This window comes from Oratosquilla oratoria, chromosome 12, assembly GCF_046742065.1.
Source record: "Oratosquilla oratoria isolate Oo_2021 chromosome 12, ASM4674206v1, whole genome shotgun sequence".
Classification (NCBI taxonomy): Eukaryota; Metazoa; Arthropoda; class Malacostraca; order Stomatopoda; family Squillidae; genus Oratosquilla; species Oratosquilla oratoria.
In genome coordinates, this window is record NC_134788.1 from 67,869,557 (window position 1) to 67,890,962 (window position 21,406).

At 40.0% G+C, this 21,406-nt stretch overlaps 1 protein-coding gene across 11 annotated transcripts in view; it reads left to right on the plus strand.

Moving 5' to 3' along the window:
- Positions 1-17,453, plus strand: part of LOC143031975 (uncharacterized) — a 39,366-nt gene extending 21,913 nt beyond the window's left edge. For 3 of the 11 annotated variants that reach the window (XM_076196386.1, XM_076196383.1, XM_076196385.1), the window contains 4 exons: positions 2,919-3,480; positions 6,812-7,001; positions 12,212-12,310; positions 15,605-17,453. In XM_076196386.1, the coding sequence (XP_076052501.1) occupies positions 6,830-7,001; positions 12,212-12,310; positions 15,605-17,205 (1,872 nt within the window). In that variant the 5' untranslated portion in view covers positions 2,919-3,480; positions 6,812-6,829 and the 3' untranslated portion in view covers positions 17,206-17,453. Of the gene's footprint in view, positions 1-2,891; positions 3,504-6,811; positions 7,002-12,211; positions 12,311-15,604 lie in introns of all 11 variants that reach the window. The other 8 variants (XM_076196389.1, XM_076196387.1, XM_076196390.1 and 5 more) reach the window with 4 other exon arrangements.
- The last annotated feature ends 3,953 nt before the right edge of the window (positions 17,454-21,406 follow it).

Genomic DNA, 21,406 nt, shown 5'->3' on the forward strand with positions numbered 1-21,406 from the left:
GGCATAGCCCTTTGTCTAAAAACTTGCATTGTTGAGTGGCGGTGGGTGGGGGAATCCCCTCCCGGTCTCCCGCTCCTATAGCGGAACTGGCATAGGCATCGTAGGTCTCGGTAGCCGAGAAAACCGTAAAGCGGCCCATACACGATCAATTATATTGCGCAATTTCATTGTCAATACTCTGAATTGACAATTAAATTGACCGTGTATGGGCGATACATCGTCCATACCCGGTCAATTTAATTGTCAATTCAGAGTATTGACAATGAAATTGCGCAATATAATTGATCGTGTGTGGGCCGCTTAAAGCGGGCCATAGACGATCAATATTATTGCGCAATATTCCACAGTCTACAATATTGTTGACGGTGTAGGGATGGTATTGAAGCTACATACGTGTTTGGCCTTTTCATTTGATGTCTTAGATATATTGTGCCATCCTTCAATACCGTCCCTACATCATCAATAACATTGTACACTAGGGAATATTGCGCAATAATATTGATCGTGTAGGGCCCGCTTTAGAGCTGCAGTTAGGCAGTAGGGTACCAGCGTTCACGATAGCTTTCCCTTGACCTCCGTCAGATATTAGGACTGCCACATACAACCCAGACCATTATTCCTTTTCTCTTCCTTCCTTTCTTTCTTTCTTAGTAATTAACACGAATTCCTACATAGATGCTAATGGAAATACTATTACATCTTCCTACATAAACCTTAGTATCTAAATTTTCATCATGGGGGAAATAAGAATTAAAGAACCTTATAACCCAAACAAATCTGAAGACCAAAGAAAACAAGAACTGTGGAGAGCTATAAGAAGAAGCTTACAAGTTGATCAAAGCGGGAAATGGCTTCAACGTAATTACTTCAGACGAACAGCTGGAGAAATCTCACAGAAACTCAAGTAAAAACGAAGTTCCATGAACTCAACTTTGAAATCATCGATCCCCCAGAACTGAATGCAAGCAGAACCTTGGTCATTACAAATGTAGACAAGTACATCGCCTCCTTCACAGATGAAGAAATCCAAGAAGACATCGAACAATCATATGAAGACACCTTGATCAAGGAAACAATAAGAATCCCCAGAAACACACACATTCTGAAGATCAAAATGGAACACTCGAGAATGGTCACCAGATTCATCAATAATGGTATATTAATACTCAGTCAGTCATTCCCCACACACGCACTTTCCAAAGACATCTACATACACATTCCACAATGTAACAAATGCTACAGCTACGAGCACACACGAAAGCAATGCACTCTTCCAGACAACTACACAATTTGTAACAAATGTACATGTACACAACACAGAGGAACTCAGTGGAACACCAAAACTTTCAAATGGATTGCATGCGAAGGAAATCACCCAACATACGTAGCAAGCTGCCCAATAAATAAGGAAGGAAGGCTCTCTATAAACAACTCCTCAAGGACGCAAGAAACAAAACAAACAATACATATGCACAGGCAACACGCGCCAGCAATATGACATCACCAATCACACAAAAGAACACATGGAAAGCACCATCTATGGAACAAGCAGTAATCATCAACACAGTCCTAATGTACGCAAACAAGAGTGAAGCAGTTTCTCCAGGCACCTTCCAGAACACGCTAGGCAAAATTTACAAAATTAATGGCCTCCCAACAGTCATCATTCCAGAGGAAATCAGAAACACTCATGCAACACAAAACATGCTCAACAACCTCACTCTCCCTACAACAGCAACTACAGAGGGAAACACAGAAACAAGCAACTTTGAACATCAAGAAGAAGAACCTCAAGCTTCTACCTCCTCATACACAAAACACAGCAAATAACTACAGACACTATTTCAGTAACAACTACACAGAATCTCAAGATCACTCAAACGCAGACAACACTCAGAATAACTCCCAAGAAGACCAAACAATCAAAAACTAATAAAAGATCATAAAAACACACACGATAGAACAAGTAACTATAATACAATATAACGTACTAAAATGGACATTCCACAGAAGAAACGAACTGACCAACTATTACCTAAAGATATTTCAGGAAGTAATATTACTCAACTCCACAGGCAAATAAAACATGAAGAGTTGAAACTATGACACACACACACACTAAACACATACAACGAAGACAACGCTGGCATAGCAATTGCAATAAGAAAAGGAGTAGAATACAAATTGATTGACTCATTTCATGAGGAAGTTCTAGCAATAGAACTACAAACTCAAAAAGGACCAATAATTATTGCCACCACATATATTCCCCCTCGCAGGCCACATTTCCCGACACAAGATATTCTCAGTCTTATGAGCAAACAAATTCCAGTCTACCTAATAGGAGATTTAAACGCACATCACAACTCACTAGGACACAGTTACAACGACGCTCTAGGCATAACCATTTACAAATATATCCAACAAAACCACATGACTTACCTAGGCCCTGATTTCCATATATACATTTCACAACAACGTGTAGGAAAACCTGATATCATTTCACAAAAGGAGAACGGCAATCATTGACTGCTACCTTTCTCCTATTACTATTAGCCAATAACAATGAAACAGTACTACGGTAGAACAGCAGACATCATTCCAAACTTTCCTCCGAGAGAGATCTGTTGGAGGGCCAGGTGACTGTTACAATCCTCTATGGGACTGCGGGTTTCCAGTCAGTGAAACTCAAAGCGACAGTTATCATCATTAACCTAGAAACTTATAACTCACCATTTCCCCAGACATCTTATCATTCATATTCACATTCATTCTGCTAACAGGAACATTTCTTGCACATCTCATAGCTTTGCTTTTACTTATACTTACTTGATGCTTCGGTCTCTCCTAAATGTATCATCCACAAATAACAATTGGTTAATTCTCCACAGCGTTCCATTGCCTCCTACTAATTCCAGGTTTCTGCCTAGCACTACTTGGTAGACTAGGAGAGATACCCAAGAAAGTACCTGGAATGGCAACCTGAAAGAAGAAGAAGACCAAGGGGAAGACGGAGCATGCGCTGGGTCATCCAGACCAGTGGTTCTCAGCCTTGCTTGGCCCATACACCCCTTTCACCATTTGTCAGAATGTCATTCCCCCCTCCTTTCCAAGATAATTTGATTCAAAAGGTGCATTCTAAATAATATGCAAATATTACTAAAAATCCTTTTGTTTTTTCCTAATCCTAAGATTAACTTGGGTCAGCACAGGTATAATTCCAGCCCAGGTGACAGGCCAGATCGGCCAAAACCTATAATTGCTTTCCTTACCCCGTAAACTTATTGTGGTTACAATTCACCCCCAGAAAACCCAAAATTCCCCCCTGGGGGTGAATTTCACCCCTAATGAGAACCCCTGATCCAGACCATCAAGGACGCAATAGAGAAGAGAGGAAGTGATGTGCAGACAGTGGAAGAACAACAACTCCATCACAACGGAAGAAATTGTCGTCTTTTTGCACAGCTGGACCACTGACAGGTGATACGGCCAACAGGAGTTTGGTGAGGAGGAATACCTACTACATCATTCGTATACACACCAAACAACACAACCCTATATGTACCACCGGCCATTCATTCTTAACATTTCTGACCCTCACACATGCCTTATTATTCACGCGAAATATATTTGACTACCTACAACAGATTCCCCCTTTTCCATGAACCCGCAACAAGCCCCACAACGCTTTTATTTCAACTTCTGTCTAATGCCTTCAAGTCCATGAAAACAAAATACACGCTTATCTTGTACTAGATATTTCTTACACACCTGTCTAACCACAAATATTGTACTTTATCTACGCAATCCAAAACATATACAGTTTTTCCTCAATCACTCCATCTGCTCTTCCTCCTAATCCACTCGTTGAACACATGCCAGTACACCTTACTGACGATATTGAGTCCTGACTGCAGAAATCATATGTAGTCCTTATTGAACTTTAGTATCCCCCATACAAGAGTCATGTAGCAGTCTTTTATGATGGGAGAGTTAGCCCTATTCAGAAAAGATTACCGATCAATTTTAGCTCATATCGTCCTTCCTTTCTATACTACCCTCAAATCTCTCCTTTACCATCTCTGTGACTTCACCTTTTTAGCATGATATTGTCTCTAGGGATGGAAAGCTGGTATCGACAACGAAATACTATACTTGTCAACCACACCAACGAACAAATCCTTCTAGCAATGTTATTTATAATGATCTCTCTCATAAAGAATGGGATCACATGTGCCAGTCAATGGGAATATTCCCTTTCCTTGGAGACTTATTAGACAGCCACTTTACTATTACACTTTTAACAGACATTCCTCGTGATGCCATCAAATCAGGGCAACTTGTTCCTCTTCTTTCGTTATTGCCCCATTATTCTCATTGCACAGCATCTCCATTCTTCTGACATCTCTCACGGCCACAGTGACTTTCTATTGCCATCCACATTCAAAAACATCATTACTCAGTCCATCTCATTTGTTCATTCTTCTTGTCTACTAACAACTTCCCATCTGCTCTTCTCCACGCTTCTTGACCAAAATCACCTCTTTGCATGTTTTTGACTTCCTTTGAAAGCATCGATTTTTTCCTAGACAAATGTCTACTTCATCTAACATTTACTCTTATTTTGGTCTCTCGCCATTTGCTTTGGATATATATATATATATATATATGTATATATATATGTATACATATATATGTATATGTATATATATATATATATATATATATATTTTTTTTTTTTTCTAGGGCACAGGTTTTCACGTAGACAATTTTGATTGAAGTCAACTGCGCTAATAGCTTTGGGTATCTTAAGATTCAAAATCTTCAGTTTGAAGAATAATTTTTTGTCTTCACAGTTCAAAGCATGAACATAATCATTCATGATTTCAAAATCATGGAGAAGAGGGTGCAGTAATAGGCGCTGCTGAATGCCAATGGTTATAATGACACATTGTAACAGTACATGATTACGTTCATACTTTGATCTGTGAAGACAAAAAATTATTCTTCAAACTGAAGAATTTGAATCTTAAGATAGCCAAAGCTATTAGCGCAGTTGACTTAAAAAAAAAAAAAAAAAAAAAAAAAAAAAAAAAAAAATATATATATATATATATATATATATATATATGTATATATATATATATGTATAAATCAAACATATATGCCTCTTTTCATTCATTGTCACACTCTCCTCTTCCTTTTCCTAGTCACTACCCTTCTGTTTTTACCCATTTGCCTCATCCTTCACATCATCTTAGCAAACTTCAAATTTTCCTCCTTAAAGCACATTCATTGTTTTCCGCTTCTTCTTTCATCCTCTCCTTCACTACGTTCCACACATTCCTCAGGTCGTTTTGTACTCATATTATTTCCCTTTGTACCCAATTCTCTCACTTTTAGTACCACTCTGCCATATGGGGCAGTACTATGATAAATGGTCTCTCAACCCAAACCCATCCAAAAACGCAAGTGTGTGCATTCCACCTAAAAAATAGAGAAGCTAATCGAAAGCTTAAAGTCCAATGGTGTGGAAAGGAGCTAGAACACCACCGATATCCAGTATACCTAGGGGTAACCCTGGACAGGACCCTCTCGTTTGCCACCCACATCCAAAACCTCAGAGGGAAAGTAAGCTCCCGTAACTCCCTGCTCAAAAAACTAGCGGGAACAAAGTGGGGCACAAATGCACACACACTCAGAACATCTGCCTTAGCACTGTGCTATGCACCAGCAGAATACTGCGCTCCGATGTGGAGTGTTCAGCCCACGCAAAGAAAATAGACCTAGTACTGAACGAAACCTGCAGAATCATTACAGGAACACTTCGCCCCACGCCCACCAACATCCTGTACAGAATCGCAGGCATAGCACCTCCAGATATTCGACGACGCGCTTTAGCAAAAGTCGAAAAGGGTCAACAAACCTCGGACGCAAGGCACCCACTACACTCACATGTGCCTCCCCCAAGTAGACTCAAGTCGCGAAAGAGCTTTGGCACCGTGGAGGAGATACCACCTGGTATGTTGCCCCACAATTACAGAATACAACAGTGGAAGGAGTCTGACATCACAACTCTCCCTAACAGTACAGTGCAAGGACCCAGTGAAGAGCTCTCAGATGGGGCACTGCTACCAAGATGCGAATGGTCCACACTAAATAGTCGCTAGAACTGGTGACAATCTGGTTAGATGGGGCCTCAAAACCGACCCACCCTGCGAGTGCGGAGAAACTGAACAGAACATTGACCATGTCCTAAGCTCGTGCCCGCTTTCAACCAATTTAGACAGCATTGACCTGATTAAAATTAACCAAAGAACACTTGAATGGCTGTCTGTCTGGCGTGATAAGCTATGATGATGACCACTCTGCCTCCGTTCCTTTTCCTATTTCTCTACCCTTCATCCACTGTCAATTTTCCCTCAGTTGATGACGAAATATTTCACCACATTTAACACATTCACATCCAGCAACTTTCCATACTACCTCTTAACCCTTTAAACTCCGATGACAAGATGTCTTGTCATTTGGTCAAATAAAACAAAAAATCATAAAACACCAAAATGTTTGATCAAACACCAGAGGACTGCCGTCATATTTTTCTGGTGTTTGATCAAACATTTTGGTGTTTTATGATTTTTTGTTTTATTTGACCAAATGACAAGACATCTTGTCATCGGAGTTTAAAGGGTTAAGCACCACAACATAGTCCGTTAGTAGTGTCTAAACTACCACCCCACTAACCATTCTGACAAAAGTATTCAATGTAGAATACATTGTTTAATTCTTAATAGTCATGTTTTGTCATCAGGCTAACTAGATGTGACCAATGACAACGAAGATGACGTCGAGGAAGATCCTAGCCCCACAGAGAACGGGGCCATGCCTGTGCCTTAGGAAGAATTTCAAAAGAATCATTATTTCGTCCGTGGTATTTGTCACTATGGTGACGCTCATCATCCTGAGTTCCACTGACAGAATCCCAAAACTTACGTGGCAGAGTGAGTTGATGATGATGTTCACTTTATCTTAATTTGATATATAAAGTCATGATAGCAGATAGATATAACAGACTCTTTCGTAGCATTTTACGAGTCCAGTAGTTTTATTTTAGAAGTCACCAGGCGATTATATTCAAAACCAGTTGAGGAAAAGACCCTCCTTAGGAAATGGACAAAGAACAAGAATAAGAACAGTTAGCGATATAAAATAAATTCGTTGAATTTATGAATTGTAAGATATTCTTAAGCAACACAGGTGTAGAAAATATCTGCTAGATTAAACTAAGCAGGATAAGGCACGTATAGGACATTTTTCGTCGTTGTTGTGTGCCTGTAGACTAGGAGCACTTGATGATGTAGATCTGTAGTCTAGACCTATTAAAAAAAAAAAAACTTTTTCATATTTTCATACGTAACTGTATTTTCCCATATTTTTTGACCTGAAAAAAAAAATATATATATATATGTATGTATATATATTTCTATATAGGATGTATGAAAGCATTGCCACATGGAGGTTGAAGTGTTTTGCTATCTATCTTACCAAAAGGGCCAATTCTGGGTAATTTCTAAGCATATTCTGTGTTATGATATTTTATCTATCTAAGCTAGAGCAACAAATTAGGTACCAAATGAATGAGCAGGATCTACTCTACATATATCAATCGTTAGAATTTATGAATTTTCCCCGTGAATTTTAATAGATACGAAATTGTTGAAAACTTTGACTTTTTTTACTAACCTGGAGACATGGTTTTTGTTTGGAGCAAGAGAGAGCAACAAAATAGTTATTAAATTAAAACATATTTAATGCTCTTTCGAACGTGTACAATCTGATTAACATTGTACAAAATATGGCATGTTATTTATAATATTTACAAAAAATTAACATAACTCCATACATTTGAGATATATTATACAAAGTGGAAAGTGTAATTTTGCAACACGTCAAACCATCAACCGAAACTACCAAAATAATCATGTTACACAGTCATTTGTTAAGTGTTTGCTTTTTGAAGCTTTCGAAGCACCGTCTGTTGTATTCTATAGCATGGAGGAGATATTCCCTCTGCCTAGGATCTGTGGTGATGACATTTGTAAAATCACTCATCATCTTAACTCCACGCTCAGCGACGTCATTCACTACTCTGAAGTTTCTCACATATTCCAAGGCTTTCTTGTAGTCCTCCTTCTCTGGCCATGATCCAGGAGCCTTCTCTGGCGCGATCCAGGAACCAGTCAGCTCCAATGCTGAGGATGCCTAACAGAAGGTGGGATTTGGGACCTATGTGATCTACTAGTGTAGTCTTGGCTGTCATTTTCTGAAACACAGGTTTTTTTCACCTTCTGAAGCTGTCTGGCTTCTGAGTGGCATGCAGCTGAGCAGCAATGTCCTGTTTCTCCTTGTCACTCGGCCTGCTGCTGAAGAGCGCGAATGACACGGCCTTCTATGTTAAGTGCCACTTCTGAAGAACAGCTTCAGCAACCTCTGGGTCTGATCTCTTGTACCTCAACATGTCCTGGATGAACTGAAGATCATTCACAGGGGCATCCGCAGCAGATGTTGACACCATCCACATTGGTGCGCAGAAACTAGGGAAGTAACTTGATTGTCAGACAAACCAAGACGAGCAGCTGCATTGCAGATGGCATCACACCCCATGATTCTCCTGGGGTATGTCAAAGTCACGGTGTCTTCAAGGTAAAAACATCCAGGACGAGGCTGCTGGTAATCCATATCTTATATGTTAGCGTCACTGTCACTGGAATCACCCCAGGTAATGTCATCCACGTGAGTGACTACCTCTTGTTCTGCTGCAGCTGCAAAATAATACAATGTGGTAAGCATGTAAAACTACAAAATGATACAATGCGGTAAGCATGTAAAACTTCCAATTTGTTGCGATATTCAAAAGTATGATTAATAACAATATGAAAGTATGATTACCTTGTTCTTGCCTCTACAGTTGCCTCTCAGTCCGACCTACTTGTTGCTGGGGTTTTGTCTCAAAAATCTTGTCATGACCCGACATGCGAACTTTCCTCTCAATCTTCTTGCCCTAGTAGAACCAAATGTCCTCATCTTTTCCCTGGATAACAGTCTGTTGCTCTCTATATTCTGGACAGCATCTGGATCTCCTATGTCGAACAGGCTGTCCAATTCCAAGACAAATGCATTCCTCTTTCCTCCAGGGTCCCTTGCTCTTCCTTTGCTCTTCATCGGTGCTCTGTGTTTGTCGTGGAGTTTCACGAAGGGCTTCATGCAGTTCTGTCTGGTCATCGTCTTGATTCTAGTCATCTGCCGGAATGGGATGATAGCTTCATAGGCGAGGTCTTAACCCACTAAACTCCGATGACAAAATTCTTGTCATTTGGTCAAATAAAACAAAAAATCATAAAACACCAAAATGTTTGATCAAACAGCACCAGAAAAATATGACGCCCAGTCCTCGCTTCGCTCGCGAGCGAAGCGAGGAATGACGTCATATTTTTCTGGTGTTTGATCAAACATTTTGGTGTTTTATGATTTTTTGTTTTATTTGACCAGATGACAAGAATCTTGTCATCGGAGTTTAGTGGGTTAAACCATGGGTTTCTCTGTATTTTCTGGTAAACTTTGGAGATAAAGGAAGTACTGGAATGCTTGTTGTCTATTGATAGGAAGCTGAGAACCACTGATGTAAGCTGAAGGGTATCCGAGAAGGAAGGTTTTAATGAGAGATCGGTGGACGGCCGACTTCATCCTTGCTTGTGGACTGCAGATGGAGGTTCTGAGACATCAACTGTGCGTCCTCGTAGATTCTTGTTTAATACCATTGTGAAGTATCTTGTGGATAGTTTTCTGGATTTGGATTGAGTTTCTATGCTGGCCTTGCTTTTATACTGTTCAATATTGCCTAACATCATTAACAGGTTTCTTTGAATATGAAATATGAAATTAAATGCTGAAATTATGTATGAGTTTTGGTCCAAATTCACTTAGAATTCAAACATCCACACAAAAACCATGTCTCCAGGTTAGCAAAAAGTCAGGATTTTCAACAATTTCATATCTTTTAAGATTCACGGGGAAAATTAATCAATTCTAACGGTTGCTATATGTAGAGTAGATTCTGTTCTTTCATTTGGCACCTAATTTGTTGCTCTATCTTGGATAAATGAAAAATTATACCACAAAATATGCTTAGAAATGTCTAAAAGTTGGCCCTTTTGGTAAGATAGAGGGCCAAAAACTTCAGCCTCCATGCGGCAATACTTTCATACATCCTTGATAAAAATTTGTATAATTTTTTGCTTTCCCAGGTCAAAAAGTATGGGAAAAGTACAGTAACGTGTGAAAATGTATCTGTTTTTTTTTTTTTTTTTTTTTTTTTTATACCAGGTCTACTGTTGTCGTAGATGGGATTTAGGCTTTCGCACGAGTGTTTCTGTGTGCACGTCTGATTTTTGTACGTAGATTTCACTGACAGATCAGCAGACCTTGCGTTCCCGTGCGAACCTTCATTTCAGTCGTCCGCCATCTCTTCCAGATGAAAGACGGACGGAGGAGAGCTGTGTTTGTTTATACAGAAATTCAAACAATGAAAAAGAAAAACCGTCGTCACTTTTGGACTCTCACTATAAACAACACTAGATTAATGCAGGGCGATCTTTACACCTTGTATGAGGTGCTTAAAAGCCAACAATGGCAAATTCTCGAAATACTTCAGGATCTTATGGCTACTTTTGGACAGAGCCACAGATGGTATTAATTAAACTACAAGGAACAAACGTGAGACCATCTTTTCCATCTGAAGCGGGGTCTGCGTGCGCGTTTGTTTGCAAGTTGCCATTACCTCTCTTACTTAGCCAGTAACCCTCCTGGTAGAAGGGCGGAATCTACCTTCCACAGGATCCGCCTTGGATATCGTTATGGGTGGCAAATGTTACACACGGAGGGAGACAACCACGAGCGCTGCAAACTTTGCGGTGTCGAGGAGTAACAGCCTGTCCACCAGTACCCGCTAGAGTGCAGAGCCACTCTAACGGTTCGTCGAACGCGGTTCGACAGACACGTGTTTAAAGTGATGTGTGAACGTGTGAACGGGGTATTTGGTTGTCGAACACGGTTCGACAACCAAATACCCCGTTCACACGTTCACACATCACTTTAAACACGTGTCTGTCGAACCGCGTTCGACGAACCGTTAGACCGTGTGAACACCCCTCTAACAGTGATATCAAGTGATGTCCAGGCGGATGACAACCCCGAAAACCTAATAAACAGATACATAGATAAATTAATAGAAAAAAAAAGAACTTGCACAATAGGAAGATAGCGTGCGTCTTTGCTGGCTTCGACGTTTGCGCCGCGTTGTCCGCGCGTGCAACGCTTCTTGTGAAAGTTCCATTGAGCTTCGTTGAGTGCTAAGTCAACGTTCGCGTGAAAGAGCCCTTAACCCATTAAACTCCGATGACAAGATTCTTGTCATTTGGTCAAATAAAACAAAAAATCATAAAACACCAAAATGTTTGATCAAACACCAGAAAAATATGACGTCAGTCCTCGCTTCGCTCGCGAGCGAAGCGAGGACGGACGTCATATTTTTCTGGTGTTTGATCAAACATTTTGGTGTTTTATGATTTTTTGTTTTATTTGACCAAATGACAAGAATCTTGTCATCGGAGTTTAATGGGTTATTGTGTAGAAAATCCGTCTTTTTAATTCATTTTCAGGAGGTGTGCAAGGTTGAAATTGTTTCCATCTCGTTTTGTAAAAATACAGATTAGAACACATAGAGTAGTAATCTAAACTGTATAGGATTATTATTCTGATTAAATGAAAAGAAATTTGAAAGATGTCACTTACATACTTGTATTTACATTTTCACGTCTCACACGAAAAGGAGAGAATTTTTCATAATAAAGCTGCAGTTATTGTATCATTTCAAAAGGCCGCATATTCTGCCCTTAAGCTTGTCATCCAGAACTAGACGACAAAGCTGTCGCTTTTTTTCTTGTTAGGTGATAAATTTTGCCACATGTTCTTTCCTAATGTATAACACAACGTAGCCATTGAAATGACAAAATTTCTGTTTTAGTTTTTCTCTCGAACATGTTTTGACTTATCAATCCTCATCTTTGCTGCTTATAAAACTGTATTTCCTACCAATGTTTTATTTACGATTCATAACATTAAATTCAACTATGTACATCCTATGAAACTGCAGCGACGAGTGCGAGTGACAGATCCTGCTTAAGTGTCACACAACGTAGGATGTTGGCAGAAAGCATCATGGAAGTCCAACGTAACATCGCCTTCTTAGCAGGTAATATCTAACCATATTCTTTGCGACTCTTGACGTTTGATTCTTGACTCTTTGAAATTTTCGGAATTACAGACTTGAGGGCGAAAATTGACTGGAATATTTGAAGTACAATTCTAAATCCGTGTGGGCTGATAGAAAGTATATTTTGAAGTTGCTTATATAACAGTAGCTGTGAAGTAGTGTAAATCCTTCTGTCAAGACATTTATATAAAAAGTGACCAACAAAAATATACGGGTCGAGCTCATGTAGGATATTTACAAAAAAATATAAATATTAAGTTTTTTAGTTTACCTACACCTATAGCTGATGTGGGAATATGTATGAATAGGTATTTCGACTGAGAGTTCATGTTCATTATTTTGTATAATATTTTTCTTTTATGGCTGGTTTAGGAAGAAAGTCAAGCATAAGTACACATGGGAGAGGGTGATGGATAGAAGGGTGACAGATAGAGCGTTAATGGACTATATAGTGGTGACCAGGAGTATGGTAGGAAGAGTTAAGGATGTACATGTTCTAAGGGGACAGAGTGGGAGAATATCAGATAATTTTTTGGTGGAAGGTAAATTGAGAGTGGAGAATAGGTGGAGAAAGAGGAAAAGGGCAGAAGGTAGGGAGGTACTTAGAGTGAAATGCTTAAATGAGAGAAAAAAAGGAGAATGAGTATAAGGAGAAGCTGAAAGAGGAGTGGGAGGGAGTGAAGGATAGAGTAGAACTAGGAGTGGAGGAGGAATGGGGATGGTTCAAGGAGGGAGTGGAAAGATGGTGTGTGGAACAAGGAGGGAGGGAGGAAATAGAAAGAAGGGTAGTGAGTGGTGGGATGAGGAAGCAAAGAAAGGTGTAGAAGAGAAGCAGGCATTCATAGATTGGCTACAAATTAGGACGAGGGAATCGTATGCGAGGTACAAAATAAAGAGAAGGGAAGTTAAACATAAGATAAAAGAGGCAAAGAGGAGAGCAGATGTGAAATGGGGTAAGAGTATGAGAGAAAATTTTGAAAGCAATAAAAAGATGTTTTGGAAGGAAATTAAAAGAGGAAGAGGAGGCGAATCAAGTAGAGAAGAAAAGATAAAAGGTGCAGATGGAGAGATGATAATGGAAGAGAAGGCAGTGAGAGGAAGGTGGGCAGAGTATTTTAGGGAGTTGCTAAATGTGAAGGAGGATAGGAAGGAAAAGGTAGTTGCAGTGGGAAGCGCTAAGAAAATGAGAGTGATGAGTGAGGAAAATGGAGGAGAAATAGGGAAGGATGAAATGAAAGCAGCTGTTAAGATGATGACGGCAGGTAAGGCACCTGGGTTAGATGGATGCCATGCAGAATGTCTGAAGAAAGGAGGTACAGTTATGGTGGACTGGCTGGTGAGGTTATTTAATGTTTGTTTAAAAGAGGGTAGAGTGCCGGAGGACTGGAGGAGTGCCTGTATAGTTCCGCTATACAAGGGAAAGGGGGACAAGTGTGAGTGTAGTAGTTTCAGAGGGATCAGCTTGTTGAGTGTAGTTGGGAAGGCTTATGGGAGGGTCTTGATTGAGAGGATTAGGAGAGGAACAGAGTGAGTAATTGGTGAGGAACAGTGTGGTTTTAGGACAGGTAGAGGTTGTGTAGATCAGATTTTTGTGGTAAGACAGATATGTGAGAAAGCTATAGGAAAAGGTAAGGATGTTTTTTGGGCTTTTATGGATCTGGAAAAGGCTTAAGACAGGGTAGACAGGAAGGCACTGTGGGAGGTACTGCAGATATATGGGATAGGAGGAAAGCTGTCAAGAGTAGCCAAGAGTTTTTACGAGAATAGTAGAGCTTGTGTTAGGATTAGAAATGGAGAGGGTGAATAGTTTGAGGTAAAATTGGGACTTCGTCAGGGATGTATTATGTCGCCCTGGCTGTTCAATCTTTACATGGATGGGGTGGTGCGAGAGGTGAATGCAAGGGTAGTGGGTCAGGGATTGAAGATGATTAAAGAAAATGGAGAAAAGTGGGGGATGAGCCAGTTGTTGTTTGCTGACGACACTGCGCTTGTAGCAGGATCAGAGGAGGGATTGAGGAAGTTAGTGACAGAGTTTGAGAAGGTATGTGAAAGAAGGAAGCTGAAGATAAATGTGGGCAAAAGTAAGGTGATGAGATGTACAAGGGGAGAGAGTGACAAAAAGGCTGGAAGTGAGCATTAAGGGTGAAAGACTGGAGGAAGTGGATAATTTTAGATACTTGGGTGCGAATGTGGCAGGAAAGGGAGGAGTGGGGGTGGAGGTAGAATGTAGATTGAAAGAAGCGAGTAAATGCCTTGGTGGATTGAAAAGTGTAATGAGAAATAGACATCTGGGAATGGATGCTAAGAGGAGGTTATATGAAGGAGTGATTGTGCCAACAGCACTGTACGGGGCAGAAACATGGAACATAAGAGAGGAAGAGAGAAGGAGTTTGAATGTGTTTGAGATGAAATGTCTGAGAAGCATGATAGGGGTTACTAGGCTGGATAGAGTGAGAAATGAGGAGGTGAGGAGGAAAACAGGGATGGAAGGGAGCTGGGAGATAGGGTTGATGAAAGAGTATTAGGATGGTTTGAACACATAGAAAGAATGAGTGAAGAAAGATTAGTAAAAAAGTGTGGAAGGCAGAGGTGGAAGGAGTGAATATGAGGGGGCATCCTAGGATGAGATGGATGGATGGGGAGAAAGGGGCATTACAAAAGAGAGGAAAGTCTGTGGAGGAAGGACGGGAAAGGACAGAAGATAGGGGTGAATGGAAAAGGGTTGTGTATAGATGATGCTGTGATGCATGAGGGGGAGTGGGTGGTGGATGGGGGGTGAGGAAGTATGTATGAGAAAAAAAAAAAAAAAAAAGACGCAGACCGAAGGGATTTCTCCCCGTCTTCTCCTTTTCTGCATAGGGGGACGGAGAGGGGGGTCGCCGAATTTATGAAGCGGCCTTGCTGTGGATGTGCTGTGTCTTGCGACACTGCTTCTGACCCAAGGCAGTGGACAGGATGCAGGGATGACCCGTCATCCAGGAGGTGCCAAGATAGGAGGGAGGGAGGAGGGTGGAGGGGAGTGGAATATATAGGAAATGGAATGGGTGGGAGTGGTTTCTATGCCTTTTTCCTTTTGGCTACCCCCCGTGTAGGGGGAAAAAGCCTTTGGTATATGTATGTATGTATCAAACACGATAAAACATTCTTCCCATTGTAGGAAATAGGACAATTAATTCGCATATCGGACCTAATGCTTGACACACTAATGCAAATGTGATCATGTGATATTAAAATTCTTTATTATAATTGAATGATATCTATTCGTGATTATAGGTACCAACTCTACTGTTGACTCAAAATGGGCGATGCAGCTGGAGTCAATCGCCTCTCAGCTGGATCTGCGTTTGCGATCCCGACAACATCAATCAGCGCTTCTTCCAGACATGGAACCCAAGAATAAGCAGGGCAATGGTTTATCACATGTATGCCATGAAGTCTATTTCGGGCGCAAATACGACAAACCCTTCAACCAACATGGCATGGAGATACAAAAGTGTGATTATGCTCCTCCCCTGTCAGATGTCATCACAGTCATCTTGCCAGCACAAAGATGGTCTAATCAAAGAATCAAGAAGGTTCTTACCAAACTTTGCAATTTGTATCGAGTGCCCGTTATAGTGTTAGCACACAGCTCGACCACTTTTACCACGTCTTTGCCCAATGTCCAAGTTGCACTGATTGAAAGCGACACAGGAGATGGAAAGGCTCTGAACTCCATTATTTCGACTGTGGGCACCCCTTTCACGATGATTGGTCATTCGTTGGTAACCTTCAGCAACCAGTCTTCTATAGAACGTTTAGTAAGAGTGATAGACGATCTTCCTCACGTTCAAGTGGCGACAGGAGCCTTCAGAGATGAGGAAGGTCACTGGAGTCATGGATGCTTGCAACAAAAGATGCTGAACTACCGAGCCAAATTCAAGTATGGCTATTATTATTCTAAATATGAGTGTATGTACTGTGACATGTCCCTCGGACCCTTTGTGACTACAACTGATCTGTTACGACGCGTCAAGTTCCGTGAAAATCTGACTGGAACAATTCTTTATGTAGACTGGTTCACGAGAGTTAGAAATGCCGGAGTTCTTGGAATGGCTTGTCCAGACGTTATGTTTTTTGTGAAGACTACAACAGATCTGACAAAGCAGGATTGGGGTACTTATGCTAAAGCATGGGAACTCCAGACTATTACTGATCATCATGGGGTGACATTCCAATATCAGTGTGGAGAAGTTGGACTGACTTGTGAGAGTCCTTTTGATATAATAGGTTCTTTTTTATTGCCACCCTGTTGTCTCGAGATTGTAACAAAGGAAATAGAATTTCTAGTCGATTTTCTAGAAGAAAACAACATGGAATATGAACTACGAGATGGAACAGTACTTGGTGCCACAAAATTTGGCTCATATCTTCCTTGGGATTTTGATGTAGACATATTTATTAATTGTAAAGACAAAGATAAATTGCTACGTGAGGGGGAAAAGTATGTTAGGACGAAAAATTGTACACTTGAGATTAAGAAGAGTTATTACTTCGTGGTCCATTGTAAATATTTTTTCTATGAATTCATGTGTCACAATGAAATAAGTAATCGTTTTCTCCCGAAAGAATACCAGAGTCATCCCACATCGATATACTATAGCGGCAGATGGATCAAGGTGATTGCCAACCCGGGTCTTTTTAGCAGGAACAACATAGGCTTCAATGACCTCCGTCATGCCCAGCACTGGAGACATCTGGTAAAGAACAAAAACGCCGAGGATAGAGGGGCCTATAAGAACCCGGGGTCGTGGAAGCCCTGCTCCAGACCTGGTTTCCATGCTTGCCTCGATCAGTACCCCGGGGATGGCAACCTGCCATTTGTTGAGTTATGATTTGTTTGTTTTCGTAAATGGTGCAGCTATTTTGTAACTATTGATGTGTATCTAGACCAGGAAATAGGTGCAGTTAGCAACTCCAGGATTTTATATGCCTTATATCTTCCATGTGAATTTGTAATCGAAAGGTCGAAGATGTACTCCATCAGAACTCTGTTCTGTTCATTCTACCATGGTGGAGATTTTCTTCTTTAGTGTTGATTTGTAATTCTCAGGTTTCATTAAATTCTATTTTGAAGATACAACTTGCTTTTTTTTCTCTCCTCTTTGAGCTTGTTCTCCCAACAGATCTGATTGATTGAAATGAACTTAGTACTTTCATAGAGTACTAAAATTGTTATTCATTCTCACATCAAAGTAGTTAGAGATGACCAGCAGAGACCTTTGAGTCTCAGTAGTTATCAAGCTGATGACACTCATGCTTCTTTTAATTCAGTTATTGGCTGGAGACTTCGAGGCATGCATTAATATCAACCAAAAAGCTGGGAAAATGGTCGGAAACATACTTGTAGAGAAATACAGAAACACGGACATCTTTTTAGTGAGAGGTAAACTGAAATAAGAAGATGTAGTATGAAGGAGAGTTAGGAAGGAAATGATTTCAGTCGAAGAAAAAGCATGTGTAGATTTTTGTGCACGTGAGAATGATTTTGTTCGTAGGAAGTGTGTATATATTCTCAACAAGATATGAGTCGATTTCAATTCCTGCTGTGCCCTGCCTTCTCCCCACCGTACACGGCAGACAGCAAAAGGGTAGAAGGCGGGAAAAGAAAAAGATCCTTTGTGAATATGATGGGTGATATTCACATGGTTATACACGCAACTGACACCTGTACGGTGAGGTTTGGTGTGATGTGTTGGATCAGGTGTTTTTGTTTGACGTGCAGTCTTTCTAGGTGCCTCATGTGTAGTTTGTGTTTGTGTTCGATGAGTGGACGGATGTTGGCATCTTGGTGTAGAAACTCAGAGGTTTTCAGGTCGCTTCACCGCAAACCCGTGATGAATCGGACTGTGACATTCTGAGCCTTTTGAGAGTCGTAGTTGTTTGTAGGACATGTCATCTGGCTCAATCTCGGGGACTGGCGCAGTAGCGGCCTGAATAAAGCTACGTACAAACAATGCAAGGAGGAAAGTGTTGCGCTTTTGAAGTGTTTTAAACCTTTCAAGCACAGCCTTAGCTCTCGCTCCGTCTGCGGAAATATGGGGTCCAGATAAGGTCACTGCCCAGTGTGCTACCCATCACACAGGCATGATCTTTAACTGAGATTTTTGTGTTATTTATCTTAAGAGGAATGTTTGTGATTGTTCTGTTGGTTTTCTCACAGCAGAAGTATACAGGTTTGCATTTACACGTGCTGGTCTTAATGCGCTACTGTTGCTTCCATGTATGTACCCCGTCTAGTATTTTCTGCATTATGTGTAACACTCTGCAGCGTTACACGTAACACCAATAGTGTCGTCCGGATACGAAAGACTAAGACCCTGGTTGCGTGGGTAATCTGGTTCTAGCAGGTCATTCGTAGATAGATTGTATAGAGTGGGGGCAAGGACTGACCATTGAGACACTCCAGCCTTTCTGCATAAAAGTTCTGGACAGGCAGCCCTGCCACTTTATTCTTATTGTCCTGTCGTCCAGATAATTACAGAGTAACGGTGAGAGCGACAGGGCAAAGGTAAAATTGTGGTAAAATTTGTACTTGAGGCTTTCATGCTAGACAGTATTGAATACCTTCTACACATCCTTACAAACCAAATTAGCCTTAACCCATTCAACTCCGATGACAAGATTCTTGTCATTTGGTCAAATAAAACAAAAAATCATAAAACACCAAAATGTTTGATCAAACACCAGAAAAATATGACGTCAGTCCTCGCTTCGCTCGCGAGCGAAGCGAGGACTGAGCGTCATATTTTTCTGGTGTTTGATCAAACATTTTGGTGTTTTATGATTTTTTGTTTTATTTGACCAAATGACAAGACATCTTCTCATCGGAGTTGAATGGGTTAACAGGGCGACCGTCTGGCGGTCTTTGAATCCACTGAGTGATCATGACGATAACGTTGTCTGCACCGCGCTCCGGGCGAAAACCAACTGGCAGTCTCTCAGCACATTCTCCGTCTCCAGGTACCCGGTCAGGCGGCAACAGAGGACGTGTTCAAACATCTTACCAAAGTATTCTAGAAAAGAGATGATAATAGTAATAATAATAATGATAATGATAATGATAATAATAATAACAATACTAATAATAATAACCATAGTGATAATAATATTATTATTAAAAATAATAATAATAATAATAATAATAATAATAATAATAATAATAATAATAATAATAATAATAATAATAATAATAATAATAATAATAATAATAATAATGATAATAACAATGATAATAATAATAATAATAATAATAATAATAATAATAATAATAATAATAATAATAATAATAATAATAATAATAATAATAATAATAATAATAATAATAATAATAATAATAATAATAATAATAATGATAATGATAATAATAATAATAATAGTAATAATAATAATAATGATAATGCTGAGCAAGGGTTAAAGAGTGTTCTCTTAGTCTTGGTAGGTCAAGACACACATTTTGTTGTTGATGATACGAATAAGTTATATATCTGTATACAATGGATGGTATCACCTCATTTCCGAAAAGTAACTAAACCTCGGCAACGTCTACGGGGACTGGTATGTATACATTGAGATTGACGGCGAACACAACTGAATATGACGTTAGAGGAATGATTGCTTATTAACTTAATTATTTTGTTGTCCTTTTTATTTTCTTTGTGTTAGTATTATTTTTTTTTACGTACATAACATTCTTGTGTGTGTAATTCAAGGTTGTGTAAGTGGTTAGGCTGTTTACTGTTATTCAGAGTGTTATAGGGAAATCTTCCAATTGTTGTACCCTTTCGACTCCAGTGACCTATCAGGTCATTGACGAGTACTTTAAAGAGAGGCTCAAACCTCTCTCTTCGCTTCTTCTTTCGACATCTCGTCGAATCGATGGCTGGGCATCCACCTCCTTTTCGGAGACTTTTTCATACAAGGTATGTAAGTGGTTTTTATAGGAAGTACGTCTTACGTCTGGTGCGGGGTTTTTGTTAGGATTTTAGGTCCCCCCCCCCCTATTTAATTGGTGTGTCTTATGGGCTTTTACCAATTTGTTCTTTTGAGTGATATTGTAATCTGTTTCCTTCACCTTTTTGTTTATCCACGTTACGTCCTATGTATGGTGCGGGTTTTTTGTTAGGATTTTAGGTCTCCCATGTTTAATTCGTGTGCCTTACGGGTTTTTACCAATTTGTTCTTTGAGTGACCTTGTTCATCTGTTTCCTCCACCTTTTGTTTATCCACGTTACGTCCTATGTATGTTTTTTTTTTATATAGAATTTTAGGTTACCTTATTTTAGATTGCTCTGTCCTACGGGCTTTCACCAATTGGCTTTGTGAGTGACCTTTGTTCATCTGGTTTCCTCCACCTAGTTTATCTACATTACACGTAATTTAATTGTTAGTTAAGGGTTATTTCTCAAGGGATTTTCTTGTCTTCTGATTTTAACTTACAATAAAATATATATTTAATTGGCCTGTTACCCAAGTGCTTTCGTTGTTATTGTCTTGTTGTGTAAATAAAACTTTTAAAACGAAACACTATTTTCGTTCCTGGACAAAAGGAATAAGTAAATTAAAATATTTCCTCCTCCCCCCCCGAAAAAGTAACAACACACAATCAAGGAATGAAAGAGTGGGTAAAAAGGGTATGGGATAGAGAGAGAGAGAGAGAGAGAGAGAGAGAGAGAGAGAGAGAGAGAGAGGGAGAGGGAGAGAGAGAGAGAGACAGAAATTCACCATGATCTTGGATCATGTATGTGTATGGGTATGTTTGCTTTTCGTCGATTCTACTTGATTAGCTCCATTCTCCTCTTAAACAGGGCCCTGCAGTGCTTTCTGTCAATGGATAAATCTCCCCAGTCATCAACTGGGATTGAGGTGGCCTTTAACCCATTAAACTCCGATGACAAGATTCTTGTCATTTGGTCAAATAAAACAAAAAATCATAAAACACCAAAATGTTTGATCAAACACCAGAAAAAATATGACGTCAGTCCTCGCTTCGCTCGCTCGCGAGCGAAGCGAGGAGGACTGACGTCATATTTTTTC